The sequence below is a fragment of the Eumetopias jubatus genome, unplaced genomic scaffold (assembly GCF_037043125.1).
Source record: "Eumetopias jubatus isolate StellerSeaLion01/CBP00866 unplaced genomic scaffold, mEumJub1_p1.0 scaffold_1, whole genome shotgun sequence".
Classification (NCBI taxonomy): Eukaryota; Metazoa; Chordata; class Mammalia; order Carnivora; family Otariidae; genus Eumetopias; species Eumetopias jubatus.
The window spans coordinates 197140347-197164237 of NW_028274807.1; the positions used below are offsets into that span (position 1 = coordinate 197140347).

Consider the following 23891-nt stretch of genomic DNA (forward strand, 5'->3'; position numbering starts at 1 on the left):
TTTGTTTTATTCTACTCTTCACAACTATCTCAACATGATAACACTTATTACTCCCTCACTAAAAATATGATTACTGAAAACAGTTTAAATTTGTTTCCAGTTTTTTCTTTGTCCATAAACTAGATATACTTCACTTAGAGAAGTGCTAATTAAACTGTTTTACAAATCACTTGGAGTACTCCCTTTCTTATGATTATGCTTTACTGGCTGTATACAAATTTGGGTTCATTTATTTCATTTTATTCATTTAACATTAAATCTCTTCTTTTAGGTAGGAAGAGTGGAATTTCTCCTAAAAAATCAAAATACATGACTCCAATGCAGCAGAAACTAAATGAAGTCTATGAAGCTGTAAAGAACTATACTGATAAGAGGGGTCGCCGCCTCAGTGCCATATTTCTGAGGCTTCCGTCTAGATCCGAGCTGCCTGACTACTATCTGACCATTAAAAAGCCCATGGACATGGAAAAAATTCGAAGTCACATGATGGCCAACAAATACCAAGATATAGACTCCATGGTTGAGGACTTTGTCATGATGTTTAACAATGCCTGTACATACAATGAGCCTGAGTCTTTGATTTACAAAGATGCCCTTGTCCTACACAAGGTCCTGCTTGAAACTCGGAGAGACCTGGAGGGAGATGAGGACTCTCATGTCCCAAATGTGACCCTGCTGATTCAAGAACTTATTCACAATCTTTTTGTGTCAGTCATGAGTCATCAGGATGATGAAGGAAGATGCTACAGTGATTCCTTAGCAGAAATTCCTGCTGTGGATCCCAACTTCCCAAACAAACCTCCTCTTACATTTGACATAATTAGAAAGAATGTTGAAAATAATCGCTACCGGCGGCTCGATTTATTTCAAGAGCATATGTTTGAAGTCTTGGAAAGGGCAAGAAGGATGAATCGGTAGGTTTTCAAAGCTATTTCTTTTTGAGGAGGTGTGATATTTAATGCAAAACAGAAGAAAAATCTGCTTTGATATACTGTTTCAGCTTAGGTACGTGGTTACAGTTGGTGCAGTGCTGTTTTGAGTTTTTACTTGCCACAACATCTAGAGAGCAAGCATATGCTGTGGGGGAGAGCAGACACACTAGTGCATCATCTAGATCAGGGCCATTGAGAAGGAATACAGGACAAATTTGAAGATCTGTTGAAAAGCATAAACTCTTACAGTATTTTACAGAACATGTTTTTTTAAAGGATGAAATGCTTATGTTTAGAAATAGTAGTGTGATTTTTTTAAAACTTTGAGTTCAATCCAAGCATGCTTTGAATAAATTAAAATAGCTCTTAAGTTATTGATCTGAAGTTAGCCAATTTAATTCTGGTCACCATTTCCAGTTCCTAAAAAGGCTTCTTCTTTTTTTTTTAATCTCAGATTTCTCACTTTTAAGTGCCTTTTGCAGATAGTAAATATACTAAAAGAAGCAATCAAATTTAAATTTCCATCAAACTTGAATTCCCTTTTAATTCTGATCTGTGTTATATCTTCGCCACACAAGAATGATATAATTGACTTAAAACAATTTCAGTTTAGCAGTTACAGTGTGTCTTCTGTGTGCTCTTAGAGTCACTTGGGGGAATATAAAAAGGTAAAGATACAGACCCTACCTTCCTGGAGCTTATAGTCTACCATGCTGAAAGGAGACTTTTAAGCAGTGGGTGTAGAGTAATTCCAGCTGGGGAATCTGGTGAAGCCTGCATTTGCTCTGGATCTTGAAAGAAAAATTAGTAGTAACGTTTGCTGTTCCTGTTTAGCACCTGCTCTTTGTAAAGCACCATGCGAAACACTTTATCTAGATAATCTCTCTTATAATAGCCATTCTAGGTGATAATCTTCCCACTTTGCATTTGAAGAAGTACGCAGACAGAAGTTATCTACAGTCACACAACTAGTAAGTGGGGCTGCTCATCTTGTTCCCTCACTGTAGAGCCAGGTACCAAGACACTAGTCACGGAGCCTAGCCATAGATGATCAGGCTTGTGCTCTGTGATCTAAGAGCTCCAAGTCCGACAGCTGGGTTAGGACCTGTGCTTAGGGAAAAATAATTCCAGGCATGAGACAATATATAACAACTTGATATGTAGTAAAGATGGTGGAGTAGGAACTCTGTGCTAGAGTTCTGAAAAGACCTGAGGCATCAGGGGAGAATGGGAGAATGGGTGGGATGTAGAATAAGGCAAGTCCTTTGAGTGAAGGCACGGGGTCAGGAAATGAATGTGGTGTGTTCAAGAGATGGTGGAGTTGGGGTCAGATTGGAGAGGCACTTGAGTGACACATTAGGAAATGGCCTTAATGTTCAACTGCAGAGCTAGAAATGAAGAAAAAAATGGGGAGACATCTTGCAGTCAAAATTTGCGTTATTTTCACTTATTCAACAAATGTTCATTGAGTGGCTACCAGTTATAAGCATGTTCTAGATACTTGGGATACACCAGTGGACAGGACATACAAATCCTCTTTCATGGAGCTTAGACTTCATTTTTGTTCTCAGTTTTTCTTAAATAGTTCTTAAGTCTAAAGTCACTCCTCTCCTCCACCTCTGCCCCGCCCCCGTTACATCTTGAGGTTAGTTCTGTGAGTCTTCCAAAAGTGCATTTGTCTCTGAGATCATTAGCAACTTTGTCTATCTTATATAGATGGTGTGTCTATTTTAGGAAATAAGCAGATTGTATCTCTAGGAAATGAGCTCTTTTCATTCTCCCATTGTTGACATGATTTGCTTTTGAGGCCCAGAAGGTAGAGTCTTGGATGCATTTATTTACATGAGGCAGTGATGAGTTTCAGTCTTGTGCCCAGAGCCTTGTAAAACTAAGGGAAGCCATTTGAATGAAGGTCATATTATGACTGCTTACGGTACTTAAGCATAACCCCATGCTGCTGAGGTGGAGATGCATCAGTTTAGTGAATGATAAACCATCGTTTTATCTGTTTTGTCAGTAATGAGGATAGATATCTCAAAAATACTAAGTTGATGAATTTAATGAAGTCCATAGGCACTAGATTTCTATTTTGATAGTTAACAGTGTTCATGCCTCTTCACACTCACCCCTATCCACCACTGCCACTCAACATCACCTAGGACCTCACACCCTGAATAGAGGGAGTCTGAAAAGTGAGGCATAGAAAAGTTCATTCAGGGGACGGTGGTTTGTCCATCAGCAGTATTCAGTAACAGCACGGCACTGACTCATGCCAGTTAGCCACTGGCTTTCCTAATGTGCTGGCAGCATTCCTGAATTCAGTTCTCGGACTGCCTTACAGGAAGGGGGACCCTCAGGAAGACAAGGAAGGACAAGGGAAGCACTAAGAGCTTCCTGTACTCTTAATTATGTCGGTCTACTGGATGTCTGCCTTGTAAAGATCACCCGCCAGCTAAGGGGGATTCAGAGTTGTTTTCTTTCTCCATCTTGGGTTTTTGTTCTTATGCGTGCAGGCAACACTGAGCCTCACAGATTAATTAATAAATTCTTCATATTACTTTGTTTAAATAAAACAGGGAAGTCAGATGGTTAATGGCTGTGTACAGAACTTCCATTACTAAACAACATGACCTGATGGAATTATGAATCTGCCCTTTCGTTGTAACAGGGATTACCAAGAGTGTGTCTTCACTTTTAATTTTATATTTAAAATTGTAAGCTATTATAAAATGAATTTTAATGTCAAGTGAACAGTCTTAAGACCTCTCTGTTCAGAAAACAGGTATCAGAATAATATCATAGGAGTTTCTTCCCTTGACCAGTTTTATTTTTATTGCTTTCGTATTAGCATTTATGTAACCTGAAAAGATTTTTAAAACCTTTCCAGAAACATTGATTTAGGTTGTTATTGGCAGTGTTTTTAGACTGTTTGCCAGTTCACTTTGGCTGATGGGGAGAAGCATTCTGGAGGTTTCACTAAAATTTGATGCTCTAGTGGTGGTTATCAGCAGGCAGCTGACTAGGCTTGCTATGCCTGCCACGCCCCCCTGACCAGAATGTCCCTAACTGCTGCTAAGACTTTGTGGTTACTTTGTGAATCATTTTTCAGACCCTGGTATTCCTAGTTAATGGAATTATGTTTAAGCCATCCTCAGACCACAGTGGATTAGAGATAGTAAGAGAACTTCTTCCAGTCTGAATTCTGAAGCTGATCTTGCCCAGTCCTGTCTTCTCATTCTGTAAATGAGGAAAGAGCCTTTAAAAAGCTTTCAGTGGGGATCACTCGGGCGCCTGGGTGGCTCAGTTGGTTAAGCGGCTGCCTTCGGCCCGGGTCATGATCCCAGGGTCCTGGGATCGAGTCCTGCATCGGGCTCCCTGCTCAGCGGGCAGCCTGCTTCTCCCTCCCCTCTCCTTCTGTTTGTGCTCTCTCTGTCAAATAAATAAAATCTTCAAAAAAAAAAAAAAAAAGCTTTCAGTGGGGCGCCTGGTTAAGCGACTGCCTTCGGCTCAGGTCATGATCCTGGAGTCCCGGGATCGAGTCCCGCCATCGGGCTTCCCTGCTCAGCAGGGGGTCTGCTTCTCCCTCTGACCCTCCCCCCTCTCATGTGCTCTCTCTTTCTCTCTCAAATAAATAAAATTTTTTTAAAAAAATAAATAAATAAAAATAAAAAGCTTTCAGTGTGGCAGATAATTTTTTCCCCATCTTTCACTATGTTGCCTCTGCTGGTTCCCCAGCATTATGTAGTCATTTCTGGGAAACTAACATGAACACTGACTTTGAGGCCCGTAACTGTTATAGGATGCTCATGACTTTGTAGTTTAGGGTCAGATATTTGCTGGGGCCTACCAGCCTAGGCAAGCATGATGGAGATTCAAAAAGAAGAAAGTGGACATTGCCTAAATCTTTTGTCAATAGTTTGTATAGTGTGTTGGTCCCTTGGTTAAGAGAAAGTAAAAATCCAAGGATTAGATACAAGTAGGTGTCGTGGTGTGGAGCCTCAGTGTAGTCCTTGATTTTGACAGTCCCCCGCCAAATGCCAAAATCAACGGATGCTTGAGCCTTGTTTCTCCCCAGAAAACTGTATGAGGCCTTTTCTTTTACATGAGCTGTACAAGGAGTGAGCCTTAAGGAAGAGGAAACTGGTGGGCATGAGGCTCACCGAGGTAACAGCACTTCAGATTCTGTTCTAAAACTTTCAAGGAGACACCCTGCTGTACAGAAGTACCATTACATCCATTAATGTGTTATGGAAGCATGGGTAGAGTTAAACATATAACTGAGGTGTGTGAAAGAAGCAACTTGTATGTCAATGGGTGCTCTTGATGCCCTTATAGGACAGATTCCGAAATCTACGAGGACGCGGTAGAACTGCAGCAGTTTTTTATTAAAATTCGTGATGAACTCTGCAAAAATGGAGAGATCCTGCTTTCACCAGCACTCAGCTATACCACAAAACATTTGCATAATGATGTGGAGAAAGAGAAAAAGGAAAAATTGCCAAAAGAACTAGAGGAAGATAAACTAAAACGAGAAGAAGAAAAAAGAGGTTGGTTTCTTTTCATTTTATTAAACATGAACACATGTTACACTCTGTTCTAGTTCTCGCTCTCCTAGCTAGCTGTGGGGATGAATCCTGTCTGTAAATGTTGCCTCTTTCAGAATGGCCATGTTGCGATAGAGATGCTTTTATCATCATCGGTTTGGTCATCAGACTGTTAAAAATTGGAAGTGCTGTGTGACACAGCTGTTGCCCTAGTATTTCAGGAACGGTCAGTTAGCTCACAAGTGTGGGAGCTCACCAGGTCGAAATACTATTGGCAGATAAACCTGCGGGGCTTGTCTGGACCCGGGGAGCATTCGCAGCAGTGAATGCATCAGGGTTCTGCCCTGTCATGTTGCCGGATGGCTTTCCTCCTGCAAACTCGGTCCAGAGTAGGTGATATTGAACCACAATACTAGGAGGAAATTTTTATTTTCATTTTATCAATGCAAAAATGTTACTTTGAGTCCCTTGCCAGAACTTAGAAATATTTTGACAGTGGGAACTTTTATTAGAAATTTGGTCATTTTAGGGACACCTGGGTGGCTCAGCTGGTTAAGCGTCTGCCTTCAGCTCGGGTCGTGATCCCAGGGTCCTGGGATCGAGTCCCACATCAGGCTCCCTGCTCAGTGGGGAGCCTGCTTCTCCCCCTCCCTCGGCTTGCTGCTCCCTCTGCTTGTGCTCTCTCTGTCAAATAAATAAAATCTTTTAAAAAAAGAAATAAATAAACTCGATCATTTCTGGACCCGCTGGAGTCACCGTCATGGCCGGCCTGTTAGCGCTGGCACCAGTGGCGCTGCTGGTGGCACCGGCATGGGGCTGGGGCAGCCAGGATCACCAGGACTGGGACACCACTGCACCACTGCCCCACGAAGGCGCCGAGCACGTGGTCCACTTCGTGACTTAAGTCTGTGACTGGGGCACACTGGCCACACTCTCCAGAGAGGAGGCAGTGCACAGCTAGGCCTTTGTCGATGTCTTCTCGCTTGGCGATGGGCCCCCGGGCATGGGCAGCAGCATGCCCTACTTCTGCCTGAGCCCACTGCAGCAGTTGGTAGGCAACCCTCAGGAGAATCCACATGCTATGCTGACCATGTCTTTGGCATAGACTAACTTCTGCAGGAAGCATGTATTTGATCCCCAAGTCCCCTCTCTGCTCACATAATACTGTCAGGAACTGTTACTAATGTGAATGAAATGGAAATGGACTTTGCCAGGCATTCACTGTTCATCCAGCACCCTGAGTTGAAAACCTGGCCTTCCAGCCATAATTGGTTCTTTGCTAAGTTAAGTTTAACCAACATCTGGATCCTGGACCACTTTGGTGGACCAAAAGTAGTGACACCTGAAAATACTATAATGTCACATTTTAGTGAAGTAGAATGCAGCAAATTTAACAGCACCAATGAGCTTACTTAGGATGGTTCATACAGACTTTAAGGGCTTAATGTTTCTCTGTGGAACACTTCCCAGATTAACCAGTTTTCTTTCACATGCTGGTTTGTTTGCTTGCTTGCTTATTTGTTTACAAAGTAGAATTGGACTGTTCCTGGATTTCTTGGAAGATGTGGTTTTTAGACTTTTTTTTTCATAGTTTGAAGCCATTTTCATAGAGGTGTGTCTTTCATTGTAAGTATTTTTACTTCTAGTTTTCCGGCGGTGCTCCTTTGAAGAGGAGCCAGTGCCAGATTTAGATTGCCCGTTGGCATTTGACGGTACTCAGAGATGTGTCCTTAATTCCTGGAAGCCACTGTGCTAGAGAGGGGGCCTCACTCACCCACGGCTGCACCTGCGCGCCTGCATGTGTGTGGCTGAGACAGACCGTGGTGAGAGACAAATAGAACTTCCTCCTCGTGGTCCATCTGTGTCTGACAGGCCTAGGTATTGTTGATCCAACATAGGGCAAAACCATTTCGTATAAAGAATTTCTCTTTTCACTTTTCACATCTAGAGTAATAATTACCTAGAACAAAAGAAGCTCATAAAATGTTTCCTGAATTTGATTTCCCCACATAAATGGACATGGTATAATCAGTGTCCTCCACTCAAAGCACACACATACGCACATGTACACATTATTTTATTTTATTTTCTATTTTGCCCCCAAATGGGCTTGCAGTAGAAAAAAGAAGGATGCAGGGAATTTTGTGTAAGTCAGTCATTTCCAGTGTTCTTTTGTAAGTAAAGTTTACCAGACATGGACCAGCTTAAGCCAGGCCGCAAACTCCCTGCTCCCAAGTGCACTCAGTAGCTTTTTAAGCAGTGCTGCTCTCAGCAGTGGCCTAAGGCTTCCTCAACTGCTGTAAATCTTTAAAATAGCTCCCGTGCTGTTACTACCTAAATGAGGTCATCAAGGAGAAGATAACATGACTTAAAAAAAAAAAAATCACATTTCTTCAGAAAAGTGCCCATTAACTAATGAATAAATAAAATGTAGTCTATGCACCCAGTGGAGTGTTATTCACCCATTAAAAGTAATGAAGTTGTGATGCATGCTACAACACGGATAAACCTTGAAAACACGCTAACTGAAATAGCCAGGAAAGGACAAATACTGTATGGTTCCACTTATATGAGGGACCCAGAGTAGCAAATTCAGAGACAGAAAGTAGAATAGAGGTTACTAGGGCCTGGTGGGGAGGAGAGATGAGTTAGTACTTAACAGGTACAGAGCTTCTGTTTGAAATAAAGAAAAAGTTTTGTAAATAGATAGTGGTTATGATTGCACAATATTATGAGTGTAATTAATGCCACTGAATTATCTCCTTAAAAATCATCCAAAAATGGCAAATTTTATGTAGTGTATTACCATTTTTAAAAAATTAATAACATACCAAGAAACTGAATTGTACACTTTAAATAGGGGAATTATATGGTGTGGGAATCATATCTCAATGAAACTGTTTAAAAACAATGATAGCAGAGGGGGGTGGGAGCAAAAAGAAGACGGTGTTTAACGGCACAAACTTGTAAGGAGTAGTAAATAGCCATGGAGTGCTAAAGCACACTAGAATGAAGATAGACCACAGTATCTTACATGAGTAAGTGCTGTGATAAATATCACTCCAGTGGGGCGCCTGGGTGGCTCAGATGGTTAAGCCTCTGCCTTCAGCTCAGGTCATGATCCCAGGGTCCTGGGATCGAGTCCCGCATCCGGCTCCCTGCTCAGTGGAGAGCCTGCTTCTCCCTCTCCTCTGCAACTCCCCCTGCTCATGCTCTCTCTCTCTGTATCTCTCTGTCTCAAATGATTAAATATAAAAAAAAGACTATGTGTTTAAAAAAAATTTATCACTACAGTGGCAACAAATACAAATGTATCAAAGTAACTGTATAACCTAAGTTGACCCATTGTTTTATGTCAAATTGATTCAGTTTAAAAAAATTTTTAATGATGGCAGAAAGGAAACATTTAGAGAAGGATTAGAAGATGAAGAAGAAATCTCCAAGGCAGGGCGCCTGGGTGGCTCAGTTGGTTAGGCGACTGCCTTCGTGGAGTCCCAGGATCGAGTCCTGCATCGGACTCCCTGCTCAGCAGGGAGTCTGCTTCTCCCTCTGACCCTCCCCCCTCTCATGCTCTATCTCATTCTCTCAAATAAATAAATAAAATCTTTAAAAAAAAAAAAAAACTCCAAGGCAGTAGAACAACAAACAAAGAAGTAGAAAGATAACCAGGAGATCATCCCAAGAGGCCCAGAATCCAAGTGATTGCAGGGTACAGTTCTGCCAAGCTTTCTGCCACTATATAATGAGGATCTCCTTTCCAGTAACACATTCTTCATTTCCACCTGTGCCTTCTGCTGCCAAGTCCTTAATGTCCGTTTCTCTGCCATAGTCTGTTCAAAGCAATGGAGGCTTTTTCTCTTAAAATTCTTAGAAAGTTTGTTGTTTCCAAAGGAAAAAAAAATTCTTCCAGTCTCTGTTCTTGCCCAATTCCAAAGTCACTTCCCTATTTTTTAGGGTGTTGCAGTAACACCCCTCTACCAGGTATCAAAATCTCATCTAAATATATCAGCTTTATGAGCTCAAAAGTCTTAAATCTTATTATATAAATCATTTAGATAGGTGTATATGGGTGGGGCTCTGGGTATGATCCCTCCTGGGACATAATTCCTCTCCATCTGTGGACCTGTAAAACTAAAAAACAAGTTCTTTGCTCCTACAATATAGTGAAAACACATGAGTGGGATGAGAGAGATTCTCATTCAGAAAGGGAGAAATGGAGAGGAAAGGGTCATTTGAGTTCAAAGCAATCTTGAAATCCAGCTGGGCAGAGTCATTAGGTTCCAAGTCCAAGAAATAGTCCTCTGTGGCTCAGCACTCTGCCCTCTACATCACCCTTTTTCATGAAAGGTAGCACATGTTTGCAGCTGAGTAGTTTTAGCAGCCTGTTTCCTGTCTAGAATTTTGGGGGTTTAGCTAACACTCTGATTTTGTACTTTCTCTGTCTCTTTCCATTGAGTTGACAGTGTTCCTGCTGGTGTATGACCTCAAGAACCTTGTGAATCTCTTGATATCTTACAGGGATTTATTTGGCTAATCAAATACTAGATGACATTTTCCACCAAACTTGGCAAAACTTAAAAAATGATGTGGGGCCCGTAGGTGGCTCAGTCAGTAACGTCTGTCTGTGACTCAGGTCATGATCCTGGGATCCTGGGATTGAGCCCCACGTCAAGCTCCCTGCTCAGCGGAAAGCCTGCTTCTCGCTCTCCCTCTGCTCCTCCCCCCTGCTTGGTGCTCTCTCTCGCTCTCTCTCTAGCTCTATCTCGCTCAAAAAAATCTTTTTTAAAAAAGCATTTAAAATGCTTATTTCTAGCTGTTGCATTTATAGAAAGTTATCATAAGGAAATAATTGGAAATGTGGGCAAATCTTTATCCTCAAAAACACAAAACCCTGGGGCACCTGGCCAGCTCAGTTGGTGGAATGTGCAACTCTTGATCTCGGGGTTGTGAGTCCAAGCCCCATGTTTAGTGGAGAGATTACTCAAAAATAAAATCTAAAAAAAATCCTATGGTATTTGCAAAAGATGGCTTGCATAGTAGCCATCAAAATGTATTGTTTAGCAAAAATAAGTCTTGTTGAAAAAGCATTAATCTCAGGAACTGTTCAGTGTATATTATTATTATTATTATTTACTTATTTATTTTAAATAATCTCTATCCCCGACCTGGGGCTCGAACTCCCAACCCCAAGATCAAGAGTTGTATGCTCTTCTGACTGAGCCAGCCAGGCACCCCTGTTCAGTGTATCTTCAGTGTAGACATATATAGTTTACATTATATTGTTTGATACGCATACTCCATATTTTTTCATTTCTAAGATTCCATTTGACATACCCATATAATAACTGTTGGGAAAAAAATTTCAGAGGCATTAAGATGGAAGGGAAGTACATATGAGATCATTTCCAGGATTGCATGATTTACAGGTGACCTGTTTTCTCTTTACCTTTCTTTATCATCCAGAACGACTACATTGAGCATATATTATTAAGATGGTTATTTTTACTGTGTAGATCCTTTGTCTGTTTATACATTTACTTAAATTAAGGGCAGTTGGTTGTAACTCAAAAAAAGGCAAGTTTGAGTAGAGGCTCTTGGGAATACAGGTATCATACTGTTTGTCCTGAATCCTGCCCTTGAAGGTCTAGGAAAGAATGAGATGTATTAGTATGTTTTGTTTGAATCCTACATCTGATTCCCACATCCTATTAATGGGAACCTTTTTGTCTTCACCAAAGAAGCTGAAAAGAGCGAAGACTCCTCAGGCGCCGCAGGCCTCTCTGGCTTACACCGCACATACAGCCAGGACTGCAGCTTTAAGAACAGCATGTACCATGTCGGAGACTACGTCTATGTGGAGCCCGCAGAGGCCAGCCTGCAGCCACACATCGTCTGCATTGAAAGACTGTGGGAAGATTCTGCTGGTAAGTGTGTTTTAAATCAAAGGGCAGATGGTGAGCTGGGACTATTTTACTCCTCCTTGGTCCTCAGGGAAGAAAATTGTAACTGAGACATGTTATGCCTTGCAACAATAGTTGTTCTGCAGTGTTCGGTAAATAGAATTAAGCACCCACTATATGAAAAACATAGGATCTAGTACTCTTGGGCCCCTGAGTGGCACAGTTGAGTCAAAGGAAACGCAACTTCCTGAAGTGAGGCTGAGATTCATTCACTCAACTGCTGTTTCTTTAAAACACACAGTAAGCCAAACTGGAGGATGGCAGAGCCTCACAAGAACTAAAGGCTCGTGTTTTGCCCCTGGCAAAACCAGTCTGGTACAAACCACAAATAAAAAGGAAATTATTATAGTGTGACATGTGCCTTGGCTTAGACTTGGATTTCAAAAAGGCGCCCTAGAACAGTTGCCTTTCACTTAAGACATGGAGAACAAATAGGAGTTCATTAAGCCAGAAGCAGACAGAAATGTGATCCAGACAGTCCAGTTCCCTCAGCTGCTCCTCATGAAGTACCTTTGTATCCCTTCCCCTAAGTGCTAAATGCGTCCTTGATATGCTTTAGATGCTCTGTCCTTAGCATAAGCACACAGTCTTGAGTGTGTCCTGGGCCCAGCAGACTAGGGCAGGTCTCATCACCTTCTTCATCCTGTATTTTATACATTTTTAACATGCGGGGGAAAGTAGCATTTTTTAGGCCTCATTATACTTCATTACTTTAAAGTATCATTTCTTCTAAGGTAACTATTTTAAGAAACTGTGGCCTAAAAAGCACATTGTTAGGTTCAGGCCATGGCAGAGTGGATGGAGAATTTGCTCATTTTGCAAAGAATGTGTGATTTCTGTTAATGGCAATTTCCCCTCTCTCTCCCTTTTTGTTTTTGAGGTGAAAAATGGTTGTATGGCTGTTGGTTTTATCGGCCAAATGAAACATTCCATCTGGCTACACGGAAATTTCTAGAAAAAGAAGTGTTTAAGAGTGACTATTACAATAAAGTTCCCGTTAGTAAAATTCTAGGAAAATGTGTGGTCATGTTTGTCAAGGTAAGAAACTCATTAGGCTCCAAAGTACAAATCATTCCATGAAAATAAAATTTACAAACACAAAAAATTCGTATTTATAAATTAGGCACTCTGTTTTAAACCTTGATTTTTTTTTTTTTTTTTAAGCTGTGTCTATATGGCATTCGATAAAAGATTTGGGAGGAAATTAATCTGATCATGATGATGAAAGACCACCATTTGCTGCCAACACTATATAGCTATATGCAGTTAGCTTAAATTTTTTTATATTGCCAGGCTAATTTTGAGGATGACGTTTTCTGAAAGATCATTAAAAATTGTCAGTGTGCTTTTTAGGTATAATAAAGTATACTTTTTATGTATCTATGTGATATAGGTACATTGAGCCCTGCCCAAAGCTTTTAGGAACATTATAGCTGTATGAAATGCTAATATATTTTCAAAAGGGCAGTTGGTAAGCTAAGTATTTATATTTAATAAGGCCCTTCTGTAGCAGGGAGATGCTTTTACGTTGCTAACCATTTACTATTTGTTAACTGTCAGAAAGTCTTAACAGGTTAACATTTGTTTGCTTGACGGACGTGTAGCTTTGGTTTTTTTGGTTGACTGGTTTTCAGAAAATTCACCTAATAATCTTATTCTTATGTCTCCCAGGAATACTTTAAATTATGCCCAGAAAACTTTCGAGATGAGGATGTTTTTGTCTGCGAATCACGGTATTCTGCCAAAACCAAATCTTTTAAGAAAATTAAACTGTGGACCATGCCCATCAGCTCAGTGAGGTTTGTCCCTCGGGATGTGCCCTTGCCTGTGGTCCGAGTGGCCTCTGTATTCGCAAATGCAGATAAAGGGGATGATGAGAAGAACACAGACAACTCAGAGGACAGTCGAACAGAAGACAGTTTTAACTTGGAAAAGGTATGTAGCTAAAAGCCACACAGAAAAGAATTTTACATTTCAAAATACCTATTCCAGAAAATAAATGAATAAAGTATCAAATTCAGAATGAAAAAGAGAGGGGCGCCTGCGTGGCTCAGTCGTTGAGCGTCTGCCTTCGGCTCAGGTCATGGTCCCAGGGTCCTGGGATTGAGCCCCGCATCAGGCTCCCTGCTCAGCGGGAAGCCTGCTTCTCCCTCTGCCACTCCCCCTGCTTGTGTTCCCTCTCTCGCTGTGTCTCTCTCTGTCAAATAAATAAATAAAATCTTTAAAAAAAAAAAAGTGAAAAAGAGCAACAACATAAAACCTTAGCCAAACAGAAAGAAGGGGACTATAGAAGGACAGAAATTAATATTTAGAACACCAGTAGAACTGAAAAATAGAATTTAAAAGTAAATCCAAGTGCTAATTCTTCAACAAGTCCAGCGAGATAAACTACCAACTATCCTAATAAAAAAGGAAGGCAGTTAAGCTCAGACATACAAATGTGGAAGAAATTTAAAGACTTGTACATTTCTGTTAATAAAGTTGAAAGCCTGAGTAAAATAAATAATTTTCTAGGACACTATAAATTACCGAAGAATCAAGAAGAGATGTAACACGTAAGTGGACAACAACAAGAAGGAATTCTTAAAAAATGTTCTGAGAGCTAATCACAGAGTACTCAGGTCAGATAATTCCATGGGTGAATTCTTTTAGCCCTTTAAGAGACCTATAATTGTAATACTGTTTAAATTATTTCAAAGCATGGAGAACAAAGAAAACTTCCCAGTTTATTTTACAAAATGAGAATAATCTTAATTCCAAAGCCTGACAAAATTAAAACAGAAAAGCTATAGTTCAGTCTAACTGATGAATATTGATGCAGAAAATACTTAGAGAAAATGTATTTTTTAAGTGAAATCAAATTAGTTATTTAAGAACAATATGACCAGGGCACCTGGGTGGCTCAGTCGTTAAGGGTCTGCTTTTGGCTCAGGTCATGATCCCAGGGTCCTGGGATTGAGCCCCGCATCAGGCTCCCTGCTCAGCAGGAAGCCTGCTTCTCCCTCTCCCACTCCCCCTGCTAGGCAGGGAGCCTACTACTCCCTCTGCCTCTGCCTCTCTCTCTGATTCTCATGAATAAATAAATAAAACATTTAAAAACAAAAACTGTATGTTTACATACACGACTGTAAAAGCAGTGTGGAGAACTGCTGTGTGCTGAACCAGGTGTTTATCTCTGGGGTTGGATCACAGAAGATTGCCTTTAAGTTTTACATGCTCTAATGTTTGAATTGTTGCCCACAGATATAGTTCTTTTACCTAGTCAAAAAAGATAAAGCTTTTAAATTGTTAATATAAAAACTGGAAAAAATCGACTTCTTCGTGTCTTAGGAAAGAAATACATTTTAGTGTCCTAATAGTGTTACAAGAGAAAGGGAGCTTGGGAAAAAACATGATATTTTTTACATTTCACCAGTATGCCTGGGAATCATAGAGAAATTAATCTTGAAAGAATAAGAAATACCAATGGAAGCGAACATGAGAATTAACGCAGATTTATTAGAATTCATAAGTCTCCAGGGTCCTCTCTGTGCACACGTTTTGTTTTGTTTTGTTTTTGTCTCTTTATTTTAATACTGCCTGGCTGAAACAAGTCGTTCCTGGAACTTTTTAAAAGAATACCTTCAGCAGGTAGCGCATGCAGCTCTCATTCTCAAGGCAGAGAGATTACTTTAAAAAAAAAAAAGAACTTCAGAACAGAATCCATTCCTAAAAGAAAAAGTTACTCTTTTTTTTTTAAGATTTTATTATTTGACACAGAGAGAGAGAGTGTGCACGCACACAAGCTGGGGGAGCAGAGGGAGAGGGAGAAGCAGATGCCCCGCTGAGCAGGGAGCCCAATGTGAGGCTCAGTCCCAGGACCCCGGGATCATGACCTGAGCCAAAGGCAGATGCTTAAACAACTGAGCCACCCAGGCACCCAGAAAAAGTTATTCTTAATTTCAGGGGCTACTTTATAGCTCCCATTCCTACAGTTTCCCCTCACCCATTATATGTGTGACCTCGCTCATTCTTAAGGATTTTCCAGGAGACCATTTATATATCACATTTGAAGTCAGAAAGATCAAAACAAATTGTTTGGACCTTCTGAAGGAGATTTTTCTTTTTTTCGGTTTGAAGTTTCAGATATTCTCAGGGAGATGCAGTAGAAAATATTGGGTTCTGGAGTTGCCTCAGCTTTTATGTGTTTTGGAGTTAATATGTTTAAAACACCTCATGCTGTGCCCACTTTCTGCATCAGATCAGAACTGTCTTTTTTTCTTTTTTTTTTTAAGATTTTATTCATTTATTTGAGAGCACTCGGAAGAGCAGGGGGAGGGACAGGCTGAGGGAGAAGCAGACTCCCCGATGAGCACAGAATCCAACACGAAGCTCCATCTCAGGACCCTGAGATCATGACCTAAGCCGAAGGCAGACCCTTAGCTGACTAAGCCACCCAGGCACCCCTTTTTCTTTTACTTTCTTTCTTTCTTTTTTTTTTTTTTTTGCCAAAACTATAAAACAACAATAACGAATGGGTGTTCAAGTGCTTTTCATAAGTCAGGCATTGTTCTGTACATTTAACTGGAGTGTGTCATTGGAGCTTCTTCCTAAAGCGCCATCTGATGGGTGCACTGCCTTCATTTTACAGATTACCTAAGATGTCAGGTAATTTGCCCAGTGTCACAGCAGCCAGGAGGTGACAGACCTTGTAATTTATTCAGAAACAGAGTGTATGTGTTTATGTCACAGAGGCTGTACTATTCCTTTCCATTCCAGAATAAATCAAAATGATAACAATTTTATTTTTTTTAATTATCATTTAAAACCATCAGTTGTTAATGTTAAGAAATTGAGAGATCAGTAAATGTAATGAAGAGGAAGCTTGCGCAGAATTTGCTCCTTATCCTCCATAGCCGTGTGTGAGTGAGGCTGCTCCTGAATGCTGATGTATCCTCTGCAGTGCTTCTCTCCCCCACCTCCCCCGAAGGCTGCGGGAATGGGGTGTGTGTTGGGGGTAACAGTTTATGAAACTTAAGTATAAATTTAAAATAAGAACAATATTTAATAAGACTTAGTTTGGTTTCAGTACCCCAATCTTGTCTCTGATCTTCATCAAAACTTCTGTTTATGGTGATTTTTTATTTTAAGTTAATATGAAGGAAAGTCAGCTTTTTCTTAACCTCCTCTGTCTACTCCTTGATTGTCAGCTGCCTATCTTCAACCAGTTTCCTTTACCACAGGAGAAAGAAGATGTCCCTGTGGAAATGTCAAATGGTGAACCAGGTTGCCACTACTTTGAGCAGCTCCGTTATAATGACATGTGGCTAAAGGTTGGCGATTGTGTCTTCATCAAGTCCCATGGCCTGGTGCGCCCTCGCGTGGGCAGGTGGGTGTACTGAAGCAGGGAGGATGCAGTTGGGTCTGAGAGATTTGGAGCGGGTAGAAATTCATCACTCTTTAGGATGAAGTCAAAAGTCGTCATCATCCCCCCCCCCCCACAATCCTGTAACTTCCCCAGCTTCCTCACACATACTTGCCCTGCTTTGGTCTCTAGCCACACTTCCTTCTTTAAATCCTTCCTGTGAACTTTTCTTTTCTTCTCCTACCATTTACTGAATTCTCAACCCAGAAATCTCCCTGCCTACCTCACATGATGAACTCCTCTAGCTTAAATTTGAGATAGCACTTCCTTAAGGAAGCCTTTCCTGTCCCCTGCAGACTGGATTAGGTCTCTTCATTACTCTCAGAGCACATATCAGGTTATTTTACTGTTGGGTTTCCAGACTGGACTGCAAATGCCCTGAGAGTAGGGACCCTGTCCTTTTGCTTACTTTTGTATTCCCTGCTCCAAGCACGATGCATGAAACATGGTAAGGGCTCAGATATTTGTTGAACGAGTACATGAATGAAAGTATGGTTGCATGGCGTAAAACGGCAGTGAAGGAGTCAGGTGTGGGACTGGGCAGTAGAGGATGGTGATTAAGAGTTGTGGGTCTTGGTGTGAGTTCCAGCCCTGCTAGCTGCATGTCCTTAGGCAAATGATTGACTTTTCTGAGCTCCAGTTTCCTCATTCCATTTTTTCTTCATTCAGTAATCATTTATTACAAACTTAGTATTTGCCAGGCAGTGAGGATACATTAGTGAATAAAACAGACAAATATCCTTAGTCCCATGGATCTTTGTTGCAGTGGGAAGACAAACAATAAACATTGTGAATAAGTAAAGGGTACAGAACATTAGGTCATGATATGTGCTGTGAAAAAAAAGAGTATGGGGAATCAGGAGTGCACAAAGTGAGGAGGTGCAGAAGTTTAAATAGGGTGGTGTATATAGGCCTCACTGAGAGCTGATAGTTGAGCTAACACTTGAAGAAACTGAGGGAGTGAGGATTGTGAATATTCAGAGAGAAAGCTTTCCAGGAAGCGAGAACAGCCAGTATGAAGACCTGAGAGAGAAGTGTGCCTGGCCTGTCCAGATTTGGATGGTTTGTTGCCGGGGGAGTGAGCAGTGCATTGAGTTAGACAGGTCATGAGGGCCACAGCACACAGTGCCACTCTGGTGGACCTCAGGGACCGTTGTCAGCGTGTGGGCTTTTACTGAATTAAAGGGAGTACTACTGGATTCTTTATTTATTTTAAAGATTTTATTTTTGTATTTGAGAGAGAGAGCACAAGCAGGGGGAGAGGCAGGCAGAGGGAGAAGCAGACTCCCTGCTGAGCAGGGAGCCCAGTGGGGGACTCGATCCCAGGACCCTGGGATCAGGACCTGAGCCAAAGGCAGACGCTTAACCGACTGAGCCACCCAGGTGCCCCCATTGGATTCTTTCAGACATAGATGTGACATCTGAATTAGTTCTTAGCCCGATGGCTCTGCCTTCTGATTGCTGAGAATAGACTAAAGGGTCGGGGCGCTTGGGTGGCTCAGTCAGTTAAGCATTTGCCTTCAGCTCAGGTCATGATCCCAGGGTCCTGGGATCCAGTCCCGCATCAGGCTCCTTGCTCAGCGGGGAGCCTGCTTCTCTCTCTCCCTCTGCCACTCCCCCTGCTTGTGCTCTCTCTCTCTCCCTCTGCCACTCCCCCTGCTTGTGCTCTCTCTCTCTCTCTCTCTGACAAATAAATAAAATCTTTAAAAAAAGAAAAATAAGAGGGGCGCCTGGGTGGCTCAGTCATTAAGCGTCTGCCTTTGGCTCAGGTCATGATCCCAGGGTCCTGGGATCGAGCCCCACATCGGGCTCCCTGCTCGGCAGGAGGCCTGCTTCTCCCTCTCTCACTCCCCCTGCTTGTGTTCCCTCTCTCTCGCTGTGTCTCTCTCTGTCAAATAAATCAAAAAAATCTTTAAAAAAAAAAGAAAAGGGTCAAAGAGAAGCAAGGAGATCTGCTAGGAGGCTATTGCAATAATCCAGGCAACAGTGATTGCTGGCTCAGGCCAGCAGTCAGATCCTGTTGTGAAAGGTTGAATTAATAGGATTCCTGATAAATGGGATGTGGGGTCCGAGGGGGGGGGGGTAGTCAAGGGTGGCTTGTGTGTGTTGGCCTAAGGAACTGAAAGGGTGGAGTTACCATGAACTGAGATGAGGATGTTGCTTCATGTCAGGAACCACAAGACAATGGGGACATTAATAATCCCAACTTGCTGGGGGTGGTTATGAAGAATTGTGTAATACCTGACACAGAGCAGTCAGATATGCATTTTTATTTTTGTCTAGGGAGATAGTATCTGGCTCTCATCAGATTCTCAATGGGTGAAGGGCTATTTATTATATCTTGACACTCAAAAAAAGTCATGAACCATTGCCTTAAAGGAGTATCTGTGACTCATGTGAGCTGACCCCAAATATGGATGGTTTGTCTGTTTATTCGGCTGAGTCCGATGACAGATGCTTAGTTTTGTTTTTTGTTTTCATCATGAGCATTTCAGGAAAAAAAAAAAAAACCTGGAGGTTAGCTGAAACTTTTAAGTCATATGCCTTGGTATTGTGTGTTTTTTCCCTCAGATGAATAGCCAGTGTCTGTCTCCCTTTCCAAATGTCTTCTCCTGTGCTCAAAGGGGGGAAAAGTCAGGGAAATGGTCTTATTGTCAAAATAGTCAACGAAACTCCTCTAAGTAGTAAATATCATAAAGGTTTTGGTTAACAGAATTTCTGATAGATTAATCCTTCAAGAATGAAACTGATCAGAATTCTATTTTAATGGAATTTCTCCATTTTTCCCCCAAGAATTGAAAAGGTATGGGTCCGAGATGGAGCTGCATATTTTTATGGCCCCATCTTCATTCACCCAGAAGAGACGGAACATGAGCCCACAAAAATGTTCTACAAAAAAGAAGTGTTTCTGAGTAATCTGGAAGAAACCTGCCCCATGACATGTATTCTGGGTATGTATTTATGCCTTTTCATTTAATCACATCCATTCTACAACAATTGATTGAATACTCCCTGTGTTAGGCACTGTTCTAGGTGCTAGGTATACAGCAATCAACAGACCACAATGTCTGCTGTCTTAGAGACTTAACAACGGGCCAGAGGTTGGGGAGTCAGTAAATAAAGTCTGTAGGACACCAGGTAGTAATTAGAGCTATGAATAAGAGTAAGGCAGAGAAAGAGGACAGAGGGTAATGTTGAGGGGAGGTCTTGTTTTAGGTAATGTGGTCACCAAAAGCCTTTCCGATAGGTTACGTTAGCCCTGAAGGCAGTGAGGAGGAAAACCATCCGAATACAGGCATGCCCCGTTTTCTTGCTTTATTGCACTTCACAGATGCTGTTTTTTACAAATTGAAGGTTTGGCAGTCCTGTGTCAAGCAAGTCTGTTGGTGCCATTTTTCCAGCAGCATTTGCTCACTCATGTCTCTGTCACATTTTGGGTAATTCTCACAGTATTTCAGACTTTATTACTACTATATTTGAGATGCTGCAATCTCACGATAAAACTTTAATAGCTGAGGAATTGCTTTTTATGGGTGAGCAAAGACAGTGGTTTCTTGGTAAGGAATCTACTCATGGTAAAATTGCTATGAAGGTTGTTAAAATGACAACAAAGATTTCAAGTATCACGTAAATTAGTTGTTAAAGCACCAGCAGGATTTGAGAGGATTGACTCCCAAGTTTGAAAGAAGTTCAACTATGGGTAAAATGCCATCCAAACAGCATCACATAACTACAGAGAAACCATTTGTGAAAGGAAGAGTCAATCGATGTTGCAAACTTCACTGCTGTCTTATTTTAAGAAATTGCCACAGCCACCCCAACCTTTAGCAACCACCATCCTCATCAGTCAGCAGCCATCATCATCCAGACAAGACCCTCCACCAGCAAAAAGATGGGGACACCTGGCTGGCTCAGTCAGTAGAACATATGACTCTTGATCTCAGGGTTTTGAGTTCAGGCCCTAGTTGGATGTAGTGTTCACTTAAAAAAAAAAAAAAAAAAATTACAACTTACTGGAAGCTCAGATGATGGTTAGCATTTTTTAGCAATAAAAAGTTTTTTAACTGTAGTATGTACATTGTTTTTTAGACATAATGCTATTGCACACTTAATGGACTACAGTATAGTGTAAACATAACTTTTATATATAGTGGGAAACCAAACAATCATTTGACTTACTTTGTTATGATACTCACTTAATTGAGGTGATCAGGAACTGAACCCACAGTATCTCCAAAGTATACCCGGATCTGAGATTTTACTCCTTTTACACACAGCAAATGTGAAATGCAAAGCCCTTAAGGCATAGTATCTGGGCATGTTTGAGACACAGGAAGAGAGCTGGTGGCTGGGCAAACAGTCACAGTAGGTCTGCTAGACTGTGCTGAGATTGAGTTTGGAGCAGATAGGAAGCCCTGGTTGTGAGTAGAGAGGTGGTGTGAGCCAGCATATGTACTGGAGGAATCACTGTGGCTGGAGTATGGAGGATATGTGAGAATAAGGTAGGAAGCAGGGGGAGGAGTTAAAAGACTTCTACAGTTTCCTTTGTACTCTTAACCCTAGTAATGTTATTGTCCCTGATCCAGAAATGTGCAGGGCTCGTGTTATGGTTTCTGTTCAGTCATCCTCCTGAGTGTTCACATGCACTCTGCTTCTCAAATGTAGTTATATGCATCACAGACTGTCATTGCTTTCAGCTGTTGTGTTTCTTCTTGCCCTGAATTAGTGCTACAACTTACTTGCAAACCAGCTATTCTTCCCATCTTTTGGAATAGTTTTCCAAAATGTTACTAGGTACAAGCTTTATAATGATTACACGTGGTTATAAAGAAGCAGCCACCATGCTTATGGCTAAGAGGAAATAAGTATTTTACACTTAGACTTTATTTAATCACTAAGTTGACCTACATTGTTCTGGTGCTTTGAATTTTTTCAGAATTAGATATGGTAAATGTGTTCCCTCTCTCGTTGTGTCTCTCTCTGAATGGCTGATAGTTCAACACGTTTTCCTCTTTGTAACGTGGTGCACCCTGGGGAGAGGGAGCAAAGGCTCGTGAGGTTAAGTCCTTCTTGAGTTTCTGCAGCAGAGACTATCTTCCTTTTAACTCATGATCCAGACTAAAGAAGTGCCCTAAAGCCTTAATCCCTAGGGTAAACCCAGCCACAAGACTCAAAGGGAGCATAGCAAAGGTGAGACTGAAGTCTCCTTTGTTAGGGTGACCATATCATTTATTGCTTTTTTTTTTCTTAATGGTTACCCTGGGAATTTCATCTTAAATTTGTGGCAGTCTAGTTTGAATCAATACTGCCTTAGCTGCTGCTTTTTTTTTTTAAGATTTTATTTATTTATTTGAGGGAGAGCATGAGACGGGGGAGGGTAGAGGGAGAAGCAGACTCCCTGCTGAGGAGGGAGCCCAATGAGGGATTTGATCCTGGGACTCCAGGATCATAACCTGAGTCAAAGGCAATCACTCAACCAACTGAGCCACCCAGGCGCCCTGCCTTAGCTTATATTGTATATTAAACTCTTTCTCTAGAGCACCATCCCTCCCCCTTTGTGTTATTGTCAGAAATCATATCTTTATACTGTGTGTGCCCTCACTGACATGAATTTCTAATTATCACTTTATGCATTTGTCTTTAAAATCATATAGGAGGGAAAAAAGGAGAATTAGAAACTGGAAATACAATATTGGCTTTTATATTTACATATGTGGTTACCTTTATTGGTGTTTTTTGATTTTTTTGTATGGCTTCACATCATTATCTGATGTCCTTTCATTTCAGCCTGAAAGACTCCCTTTAGTATTTCTTGTAGAACAGATCAACTAACAACAGACTCTCTTGTCTTTTGTTTATCTAGAAGTGTCTTGATTCCTCTATATTTGAAGGGTAATTTTGCTATTTTGCTATATAGAATGCTCCATTGACAGTTTTTTCTGTCATGCCTTCCATCAAATTTAGGGAGTTTTTTGTCTTCACGTATTCTTTCTTCTCCTTTCTCTCCTCCATCTGAGAGTCCCGTTAGGCCTGTGTTGGTGTGCGTAATGGTGTGTCACAGGTTTCGCAGACTGCTCGTGTTTATTCTTTCTTCTTTCTGTTCCTCAGACTGATCATTTCAGTTGGCTTGTCTGCGAGTTCACAGGTTCTTCTGCCTGTTCAAATCTTCTAATGAAGATTTTCATTTTAGCTGTTATACTTTTCAGCTTCAGCATTTTTTTTCTTTTTTTTTTTAAGATTTTATTCATCTGAGAGAGAGTGCACACAAACATGGGGGGAGGGGCAGAGGGAGAGATAGAAGCAGACTCCCCACTGAACAGAGAGCCTGATGGTGGCTCAACCCCAGGTCTCTGGGATCATGACCTGAGCCGAAGGCAGACGCTTAACCTACTGAGCCACCCAGGCGCCCTTCAGCTCCAGCATTTCTATTTAGGCTTTCCAGTTCTTGTCTCATTCTTGATAATCTCTATTTGGTGAGTCAGCATTCTGATTTCCTTTAGTTGTTTGTCCGTGGTTTGCTTTAGCTCTCTGAGCATATTTAAGACAGTTGATGTAAAGTGTTTGGGCTTTTCCTGGGATGGTTTCTGTTCATTTCTTTTTATCCTGTGAGTGGGCCATACTTTCCTGTTTCTTTGCATGGCCTCATAATTTCTTATGAAAACTGGGTATTTTGAATATCATAATGTGATACCTCTGGAAATTGGATTCTCCCCTTTCCTCAGGTTTTATTGTTATAGCTTATTGGGAGGTCATAGTTGCTCACTTAATGACTTTTCTAAACTAGTTTTTTAAACTGTGTTTGCTGAGGCACCTGGGTGGCTCAGTCGTTAAGCATCTGCCTTTGGCTCAGGTCATGGTCCCAGGGTCCTGGGATCGAGCCCCGCATCAGGCTCCCTGCTCAGCGGAGGGCCTGCTTCTCCCTCCCCCACTCCCCCTGTTTGTGTTCCCTCTCTCACTGTGTCTCTCTCTGTCAAATAAATAAATAAATAAAATTAAAAAAATAAACTGTGTTTGCTGTTGTGTGTGGTCACTGAAGTCTCTGATCTGTTAG

General features: G+C 41.3%; 1 protein-coding gene and 1 pseudogene across 3 annotated transcripts in view; both read left to right on the plus strand.

The window, feature by feature from the left end:
* PBRM1 (polybromo 1) overlaps nucleotides 1-23891 on the plus strand; it is a 113239-nt gene that overhangs the window by 64571 nt on the left and 24777 nt on the right. For all 3 annotated transcript variants that reach the window (XM_028124395.2, XM_028124396.2, XM_028124397.2), the window contains exons 18-24: nucleotides 272-914; nucleotides 5268-5479; nucleotides 11215-11400; nucleotides 12317-12474; nucleotides 13108-13371; nucleotides 16659-16804; nucleotides 19634-19791. In XM_028124395.2, the coding sequence (XP_027980196.1) occupies nucleotides 272-914; nucleotides 5268-5479; nucleotides 11215-11400; nucleotides 12317-12474; nucleotides 13108-13371; nucleotides 16659-16804; nucleotides 19634-19791 (1767 nt within the window). The remainder of the gene's footprint in view (nucleotides 1-271; nucleotides 915-5267; nucleotides 5480-11214; nucleotides 11401-12316; nucleotides 12475-13107; nucleotides 13372-16658; nucleotides 16805-19633; nucleotides 19792-23891) is intronic.
* LOC114225039 (protein CREG1 pseudogene) lies at nucleotides 5826-6846 on the plus strand (annotated as a pseudogene).